Source organism: Muscardinus avellanarius (assembly GCF_963383645.1).
Source record: "Muscardinus avellanarius genome assembly, chromosome: 3".
Taxonomy (NCBI): Eukaryota; Metazoa; Chordata; class Mammalia; order Rodentia; family Gliridae; genus Muscardinus; species Muscardinus avellanarius.
The window spans coordinates 139653946-139663939 of NC_137788.1; the positions used below are offsets into that span (position 1 = coordinate 139653946).

At 51.6% G+C, this 9994-nt stretch overlaps 1 protein-coding gene across 1 annotated transcript; it reads left to right on the plus strand.

The window, feature by feature from the left end:
• Window positions 1-1334: 1334 nt before the first annotated feature.
• Window positions 1335-9578, plus strand: SCAMP5 (secretory carrier membrane protein 5; the record flags this gene model as incomplete). The annotated part of the gene is made up of 4 exons (XM_080693480.1): window positions 1335-1414; window positions 8482-8583; window positions 9012-9129; window positions 9384-9578. The coding sequence occupies 4 exons, from the start codon at window positions 1335-1337 to the stop codon at window positions 9576-9578; spliced, it is 495 nt and encodes a 164-aa protein (XP_080549606.1).
• Window positions 9579-9994: the final 416 nt, after the last annotated feature.

Here is a 9994-nt window from a genome sequence, read left to right on the forward strand (position 1 = left end):
AAATTAAAAATAAAAGCCAGCGTGGTGGTGCACGCTTCTAATGCCAGCATTTGGGAGGCTGAGACCAGAGAATCATGATTCGCGAACGGCCTCAGCTACTTAGTGAGGCCCTCCGCAACTTAGTGAGACCCTGTTTCAAAATAAAGAATAAAAAATAGGGCAGGGGGTGTAGCTTGGAGGTTGAATGCCCCTGGGTTTCATCACTAGACCTGCAAAAAAAAAAAAAAGTAATAATAATAATAATAATAAGGCTGGGGATGTAGCTCGGAGGTAAATGCCTCTAGGTTCAGTTCCCAGCAACACACACACACACACACACATGCTTATATTCCATTTCCCTGACTCCCTGGACCAAGTTAGGTCCCTTGATAGCTGCTGCACATGTTTGCAGAGCAGCTCTATTTCCTCTACATGATTCAGACAGGGTTGTTGACTGGGTGGTGCAGAGAGAGCACCGGGCCCACAGCCGTCTCACTCACGTTCTCCCTTGTGCCTGGCAGATAAAGTCCCAACAGGTGAACAGATGCCTGGAGGTCTGAAGGCAGGGGGTCGGCAGCTCAGCCTGTGTTCAGGGTCAGGGACTAGAATTTTTTCTCAGAGGTCTCTGGCCCCCGGGCTTCAGTGTCTTGTGGTTCTTCCCGCTAGAGGGCCCTCTCCTCTAGATTCACCCCCACCCTTGGGTGCGGAGAGCCTTTGTGCTTGAGGCAGAGGCTGCGAGGAGCTGGCAGGGTGTTGCAGGTGACGCGGTGGCTCTGAGGGGAGGATTGGCACCCTCTGGGCTCTTCCCATTGTGAGTGTCCAGGGAGCAGGCAGCCCAGCTACAAAGAGGACGCCTGGGTCGTGGGGCCCTGATCCTTACACCTCTCTGTGTTTTCTTCCAGTTCGGGACAAAGACGCGTGGGCAGGCCACTGGGCCGCTGGTGCCATCATGGCAGGTAAGGGCAGGGTGGACCTGGACAGCCTGTATTGCTTTTTGTCTGTTCTGAGGGGCACTGTCAGGACCTTTGGTGACATTGGCATCAGCAGTACGTAGGGAGGCAGAGGCTTCGGAGGATAGCTGCGTGGGGTAGCCTGGTGTCCAGGGCTGCAGGGGCAGGGAGGAAGGGGCGTCGTGTGCTGTGGCGAGGGGGGCACTCAGGGTCCCTCTTGTGGGACAGGGAGGAAGGGGCGTCGTGTGCTGTGGCGAGGGGGCACTCAGGGTCCCTCTTGTGGGACAGGGAGGAAGGGGCGTCGTGTGCTGTGGCGAGGGGGTACTCAGGGTCCCTCTCGTGTGCCGCGCCTACAGAGAAAGTGAACAACTTCCCACCGCTGCCCAAGTTCATCCCCCTGAAGCCATGTTTCTACCAGGACTTCGAGGCAGACATCCCCCCCCAGCATCGCAGCATGACCAAGCGCCTCTACTACCTCTGGATATGTGAGTGCTCTAGGGGTGGAGAGGGCCAGGAAGGGCGGAGCGGGAGGGACACTGGCGGGTGCTGGGCACAAGGATAGGGTGCCGCAGCTTGCTGTCCTTCAGCCTTGCATGTGGCAGGCATGGGCCGGGCAGTGAGCCTTTCCCCGCCTGGCTCCCAGCAGGCTCCTTTCACGGGGCTGTTCCCCAGCCCGGCCCTCTAGTACCCACCATGCAGGCCTCTTCCCCCGCGCCCCGCCGGCTCATGCGCAGGGGTTCTGGATGGAGTTTTCTTTTTGCAATGTAATTCTCTTTCTCTTCCCTTCCCCTGCCCACTGACATTGTTTTCTAGGGAAACTCTGGCAATTGCCAGGACCTTGGATTCTGGATTTGGAGGAGAATCCTTCCCTCAAAGCCTCTTTTTTTTTCTCTTTCTTTCTCTGGAAGATTGCTCAAAGGGAAGAGCATTCAACTGGGAGTTTGGAGACATGAGATCCAGTTTATCTTGTGGTTCCACTTCCCAAGCAGCAAGTTCCTTATTTTTCTCCTCTCCTCTCCTCTCCTCTCCTCTCCTCTCCTCTCCTCTCCTCTCCTCTCCTCTCCTCTCCTCTCCTCTCCTGTCTTTCTTTCTTTCCTTTTTTTTTTGTGGTACTGGGAGTGGAACCCAGGGGCTTTCTACCTCCAGGCTATACTCCCAGACCTATTTTATACTTTATTTGGAAACAGGGTCTCACTAAGTTGCTGAGAGCCTCACTAAGTAGCCGAGGCTGGCTTCGAACCTGTGCAATCCTCCTGTCTCAGCCTCCCAAGCGCGGGGATTACAAGTGTGCGCCACCACACCCGGCTCGCTCTTTCTTTCTTTCTTTCTTTCTTTCTTTCTTTCTTTCTTTCTTTCTTTCTTTCTTTCTTTTTTTCTTTTCTTTTCTTTCTTTATTCTTTCTTTTTGTGAGCATGGTGCTGATGATTTAGCCCAGAGGCCTTCTACCTCCAAGCTATACCCCCAGCTCTATTTTATTATTTTTTATTTGGAAACAGGGTCTTGCTAAGTTGCTGAGAGCCTCCGTAAGTTGCGGAGGCTGACTTGGAACCTGTGATCCTCCTGTCTCAGCCTCCCCAGTACTGGGATTACAGGTGTGCACCACCATGCCCAGCTCAGGAGTCTAGAATATTGAGGTTGAGAGTTTTAATGCTCCCATTCTTTTCTCGCTTTCCCTTCCCTCCTTTCCTTCCTTCCCTTTCTTTCTTCCTTTCCTACTAGTGACTAAACCCAGGGGCATTCTACCTCTGAACTGTGCCTTGAGCCCTATTTATTTATTTATTTATTTATTTTGGTGGTACTGGGGATGGAACCCAGGGGCTTCCTACCTCTGAAATACTTTATTAGAATAAAAAATAGGCTGGGAGCCGGGTGTGGTGGCGCACGCTTGTAATCCCCACTCTTGGGAGGCTGAGACAGGAGGATTGTGCAGGTTCGAAGCCAGCCTCTACTGGCTTAAGAGACCCTGTTTCCAAATAAAATATAAAATAGGCCTGGGAGTGTAGCCTGGAGGTAGAAGGCCCCTTGGTTCCATCCCCAATACCACTAAAAAAAAAAAAAGGCTGGGAGTGTCATTTGGAGGTAGAATGCCCCTGGGTTCCATTCCCAGTACTGCAATATAAATAAATAAATAAATAAATAAATAAATAAATAAATAAATAAGAAAATATGAAAATAAATAAATAAGTAAAATAAATAAAAATAAGCCAGGAGTGGTGGCATATGCTTATAACCCCAGAAGTTGGGAGGCTGAGACATGAAGATGTCAAGTTTGAGGACAGACTCAGCATGTAGTGAGATTCTCATCAATCTAGTGAGACCCTGTTTCTCTTTTCCTTCCTTCGTTCCTTCCTTATTTCCTTCCTTCCTTTTTCTTTCTTTCTTCTCTTTTTTTGCGGCACTGGGGATAGAATCCAGGGGCATTCTGCCTCCAGACTATACCCCCAGCCCTGTTTTAGTCTTTATTTTGAAACAGGGTCTCACTAAATTGTGAAGGGCCTCATTAAATAGCTGAGGCTGGCTGTGAACCTGCCATCCTCCTGTCTCAGCCTCCCAAGCATGCACCACCATGCCCGGCTTCAAAATAAAAACTTAAAAATAGGGCCCACAATGAAAGCATAATCTCCAAACAAAGTTGGCCCCTAAGATTTCTGGGCCACACAGAGGGTCCATTTAAGGATACGTGCTATGAAGTTTTAGTCCTGCTGGGCTTCTCGTGGCGTCCTTTTTTTCCTGAGATGCTCAGCTCAATTGTAGATGGGGTTATGTTCCTCCAGAGTGAGTGTGACCAGAGGGCGGTCAGGGGAGTTTAATGAACTATGGACTCTAAGCTGCACAAGGAGAGGAGTGGAGACAGGAAAGGCCGATGGCAAGAGGAAGAGTGGCTGAGTCAATGGATATCCACTCCCCAGAGGACGCAGACTGAGAGCAGCAGGATCACTCGGCCGATGATGAGAGAGGGATGGGATTGGAGGAGAGGTGTTCATCAGTATGATAAGTGACTGATGATAATGGGTTATTACCCTTTTGTATATAAAAAGCAAATAAATCAGGTAAGAACACCAAGGCTCCAGGAAACTTGGGAGCATGAACCGGGGATTGAGTAAGTACAGCTGAAGCACGCAGGAAGTGTCCACAGTTGTTATAAGGAGCCCCGAGAGCCGGGCGTGGTGGCGCACGCTTGTAATCCCAGCATTCGGGAGGTTGAGACAGGAGGATTGTGGTCCGTGGACAGCCTCAGCTACCTGGTGAGGCCCTTTGCAACTCAGTGAGACCCGGTTTCAAAATAAAGAATAAAAAATAGGGCCGGGGGCGGGGGGTAGCTTGGAGGTAGAATGCCCCTGGGTTCCATCCCCAGTACTGCAAAAAAAAAAGGGGGGGGGTCCCTGAGATGGGTGTACCTGCAAAGGTGATAGGGTTGTCAGGGCTCAGTCAGACTTGGGGGACACTCTGCTTGACCCTGGGATCCCAGAACTCCAGTCCTAGGGAGATCTCATCCAGAAGCTGGATTTAAGGGCTATAAATAACTCCCTAAGTCCTTATTAGGTTCCTGCCGGTTGCTTTGGTCTCGTGGAAATGTATATAAACCCTGAGGTGCTACAAGGTTTTATTTAGATAACAGGACCACAGATGCCTCATTGAGGCCAAGACCCAGTCCACCTTCTTTTTGTTTTCTTTCTTTCTTTCTTTCTTTCTTTCTTTCTTTCTTTCTTTCTTTCTTTCTTTCTTGCGGGTCTGGGGATGGAACCCAGAGGGTATTCGACCTCTGAGCTACACCCCCCCACCCTATTTTTTATTCTTTTATTTTGAAACCGGGTCTCACTGAGTTGCAGAGGGCCTCACTAAATAGCTGAGGCTGTCTGCGAACTGCTATCCTCCGGTCTCAGCCTCCCGAATGCTGGGATTGCAAGCGTGCGCCACCACGCCCGGCTCCCAGACCTATTTTTTTATATTTTATTTGGAAACAGGGTCTCCTGTTTGGTCACCTGCGTGATCCTCCTGTCTCAGCCTCCCAAGCGTGGTGATTACGAGCGTGCACCACCATGCCTGGCTTCTTTTTTATTTGTTTGTTTTATTTTTGTGGTGCCGGAGATTGGACTCTAGGGCATTATACCTCTGAGCTACATCCCAGCCCTATTTTATTTTTTATTTTGAAACAGGGTTTTACCAAGTTGATGAGAGGCTTGCTAAGTAGCTGAGGCTGGCTTTGAACCTATGATCCTCCTATTTCAGCCTCTCAGTACTGGAGTCACAGACATATGCCACCATGCCTGGCTTTCCTTTCTTTGTTCAGCAGATCTTTGTGGACTTAGCCTAATGTTCAAGGAAGGGAGCACCCTGATGTCAGAAGGCCTAGGTGTGTGTTAGTACCAGCATCAGTCTTTTCAATCTTTAAAACAGAGTCTCTGGGAGCCATGGTGGCTGGGGCCCCATGAGTTTGTGAGGCCTAAGGTCAGTTAGATGGTGTGGGGACAGAGGAGGGGGAGCCTGGGTCTCCCTCTCGGGGTGCTCCTAGTCTGGTAGATGGACTGGGATTTGTATTTGGAAGACCATAAGAGCAAGGTCTGCAGGTCAGAGGGATGAGAGATGAGGATGGAAGGTCTGTACGTTAGCTTTTTATCACTGGGACCAAAATACTGGGCGAGAACTACTTAGAGGGGGAAACATTTATTTTGTCTCACAGTTTCGGAATTCAGTCTGTAGTTAGCTAGCTCCAAAACAAAATCCTCACAGCAGCGTTGTGTGGCAGAGGAAAGCATCTCAGTCTATGGCAGCCAAGAAGCAGGGGGTGGCTGGAGGCAGGGACACATATAACGCTCAAGGCCACACCTCTGTACTGCCTCCAGCCCCGCCTCACCTCTGAACCTTGCTGCACTGGGGACCATGCTTTCAACACATGAACTTTTGGAGGGACATTCCCGATCCAAACCATAGCAGGAGGCTTCTCTGAAGAGGAGACAAAATAGCTAAGAAACAGACTAAAAGCCAGGTGCAGTGGTACACACTTATAATCCCAGTACTTGGATCCCAGTAGGAGGATTGCAGGTTTGAGGCCACCCTTAATGAGACCCTCAGCAACTTAATGAGACCCTGTTTCAAAATAAAAGCCAAGAAGGGCTGGGATATAGCTAGGTAAAAAAGAAAAAAAAAAAGGCCGGGCGTGGTGGCGCACGCTTGTAATCCCCGCGCTTGGGAGGCTGAGACAGGAGGATCGCGCAGGTTCAAAGCCAGCCTCAGCTACTTAGTGAGGCTCTCAGCAACTTAGTGAGACCCTGTTTCCAAATAAAATATAAAATGGGTCTGGGAGTATAGCCCAGAGGTAGAAAGCCTCTGGGTTCCACCCTCAGTACCACCCAAAAAAAAAAAAAAAAAGAAAGAAAAGGGGCTAAAGACTGAGGTCCCAGCAACACTGCCCATCACATTTAAGTACAGGTCACATGGTCTAGTGGCTTGAGAGATGTTTCCACAAAGCTTTTTACTTTCCCCTTCCTTGCAGGTGAAGGTGTGAGATGAGTTTCCTGTCTTGGGTGATTGCCACGGGTCTGGGAGGGCCAGGGACTAAGGCCTTTGTGTTTTGTGGTACTGGTCACTGAACCCAGGGTCCAGTGCATTTTAAACACACCCTCTAACACTGAGCTCCATCCCAGCCCAGAGGCCTCTCTTACAAGGAGAAGAGCGTCTCTACCACCCGAGGCTTCGGGCACTTGGAAGGGGCCTGCTGGCAGCGGCCTGGGATCCTGCTTCGGGCACTTGGAAGGGGCCTGCTGGGCAGCGGCCTGGGATCCTGCTTAGACCGTCCCTGGCATTTCTCAGATCCCCAGGAGTGGGTGTGGGGAGGTCTTGGTCCAAGCGCTCAGCTTTCTTTCTTACGGTCTGTACTCCCTCTGTGTGTGTGTGTCTCGTGTGTCTGTGTGTACGTGTTCACTGATATGGGTTGTGGGTATTAATCTGTGCACATGGTTTGCATTTGTGTGCGTATGTCCCTGGGTGTGTCTACATCTGTGCCATTGGTGTGTGTGTGTGGGTCTGTGTTGATTTCTGGGTGTCTGTGTATCCATGTCCTTGTGCTTCTGTATCTCTCCATGGGCCTGGGTGTCCGCGTGTCTGGTGTCTTTCTGTGTCCGCGCGTGCTCCTGGGTCTGCAGTGAACAGCGTCACGCTGGCCGTGAACCTGGTGGGCTGTCTCGCGTGGCTGATCGGAGGCGGGGGAGCCACCAACTTTGGTCTCGCCTTTCTCTGGCTCATCCTCTTCACACCCTGCTCCTACGTCTGCTGGTTTCGGCCCATTTACAAGGCCTTCAAGTAAGTGGTTGGTGCTGACTCCAGCTCCTAGTCTTTGTCCCTCTCCCTTATCTTTCTTTAATATACTTTTTTATACTCTTATTGGTATAATTATGCATCATAATGAGATTTTAAGTGATATAGACATACGTGCACATCCCTTGGTGTATTCCCCTCTGTGTACCTGGCTCCCCTTCCTCTTCTTCCCTTTGCCTTCTTCCCTTATTTTTTCTCTACATTTTTTTTTTTAAACCTTTGGCTCAGATTGCTAGTGGGGCTTGGGCTTCCTGGAGCTCCAGGCTGACGTGAGAGGGCCAGGCCTTAGAACCTTCCTCTTAGTTCTTCCCCTTCTCAGTCTCCCTTTGGGTGGGGGCACCACAGAGACCAGACCTGGTATTGTCCTCTGCCATCACCTCCCCTGGAAAGCCGCATGCTAAATATTGCCTATGGGTCCATTGCATTGGTGGAGCTGCCCATCCTTGCATCAGTGAGGCTGACTGATTGGCGCCAAGAAGATCATCTAACCATGTGCCAGTGGGACCAGCCATCCCTGGAGCACTGACACTTCCTGTGCTCATGGTGTCATCCAGCTCTGTGCCAAAGGGAACACCGCTCCTTGTGTTGGTGGGCCAGCTGTCTTGGGGCTGGTGGGTGTCCATCTAATGCCAAATGGGGTTTCAATCTTTGTGCCAATGGGACTTTATGTACCAACAAGACTGTCTCGATGCCAGTAGAATATTTACCTCAATGCTAATGGGGTTTTCCATTTCTTTGCCAATCAGACCACCATCTGTGTACCAGTTAGCTATGTTGGTGCCAATAAGGTGTTCATTCTAGTGCCACTGGGATTTTCTGTTTGGAGGAGAGGCCATGGGACCACATACCAGTGGGGCCAGCTGTTTTGGTGTCCATCCCCTAGACAACGGGGCTCTTTGCCTCTGCCCTAGCAGGGCCATCGGTCTCTTTGCCAATGGGATGGTGCAGTCACGTGCCAGCGGTGTTCCATTCACGAGGAGGTCCCCTCCCTGTATAATGCACACATGAGCCTAACCCATGGAAACACTCAAAGGCCTCTGGGTAAAGGCTGCCCCTCCTGGCCTCTCAGTTACGGCCTTTATTACACACTCACCGGTGGCCTTGGGGGTTCAGTGGTGAGAGAGCACAGCTGCCTTCTGTTGTGCGCTCCCTTCAACTTGGAAGGGCTCGGGGTCCTCAAAGGCAGGGAGGCCCTGGCCCTTTGCCCAGGTGACGGGAGCCATCTTCTCTGCTGCAGGACTGACAGTTCCTTCAGCTTCATGGCGTTCTTCTTCACCTTCATGGCCCAGATGGTTATCAGCATCATCCAGGCTGTGGGTATCCCAGGCTGGGGCGTCTGGTAAGAGGCAGGGGACTGCCCTGGGACTGGCAGGGGTGGCACCTTGGGTGGGCCCTTTGCTTACCTCTGTATGCTGAGTAGCCTAGCCTAGTGGCTGGATATTGGAAGAGTGAGAAGACTGAGGGTGGTATAGTAGCTGCTGCCATAGCGTCAGAGGGGAGGGGGAATTGGGCAGTGGTTTTTAGGCAGCTGAGGAGTGTCAGGCATTGTGGGGAAACCTGCAGGAAGGAAGTCCTATGTCCGAGGAGCACATGTGAGCCCCAGGGAAGGGGTCTTCTGACACAGGCCCTTGGGTATCGGTAAGATGGTCCCTCTGTCCACTGATATGGCTCCTCCCAGTGGCAGTGGGATGCTGCTTCGCCCAGTGGGTGGCTCCTGGGTACCCCTGCTCCTTCCTGTGCGGCCCCACAGCTGGCCTCTTCTTACAGTGGCTGGATCGCCACCATCTCCTTCTTCGGGACCAACGTTGGCTCAGCGGTTGTGATGCTCATTCCCACCATTATGTTCACGGTCGTGGCCGTCTTCTCCTTCATCGCCCTCAGCATGGTACGTGGCCATCTCCAAGATGAAAGGGTGGTTCTGGGAAGGGACTGTGATCTGAAACAATCTTTCCTCTGAGCGACAAGAGGCGCCTGGAGGTCTTCCAAGTTACTCTCTTGGAATCACCTGCCAGATTTCCCTGCTATTTCACATGCATGGGCAGGGAGGAAGGGCTGTTTTTACAGATGGATCCTCTCTGTTTCCCGGACAGGCTGCCTCTTCCCTCTCGTTAACTCTTCCTCATGTTTCTCCTCCTACAGGTTCATAAATTCTACCGGGGCAGTGGGGGAAGTTTCAGCAAAGCTCAGGAGGAGTGGACCACGGGGGCGTGGAAGAACCCCCATGTGCAGCAGGCAGCCCAGAATGCAGCTATGGGGGCCGCCCAGGGTGCCATGAATCAGCCGCAGACGCAGTATTCTGCCACCCCCAACTACACGTACTCCAATGAGATGTGAGCTGGCCGAGCCTACCAGGAGGCAGGGCTGGGGGCCAGTGGGACAGGGGGCTCAAGCCACATCATCCGTTGTGGTGACCAAGCAGGGTTCCCCCTTCCCTTTTCTCCTCCCCCACTTTGTACAAAGAATCAGAGTTATATATATATATATATGTATGTATGTATGTATATGTATATGTCTAACCCACCCCACCCTTTGGGTCCTGCTCTCAGCTCTTTGAGGGCCGTGGGCTGCACGCGGAGCTGTCCTGTGCAGTGGTAGCTTGTCCACGTCCCCTTGTGAAGTAGTGTGCAGTGGAGGTCTCTTGTTGTGGTGCTAGATGTATGTTTAGAACCAAACCAGCCCCCCACCCTCCACCAGGCTGCCCCCTCTGCTCCTGGCCCAGGGACTCCTCATGGGGCAGGGGGAGGCTTAGC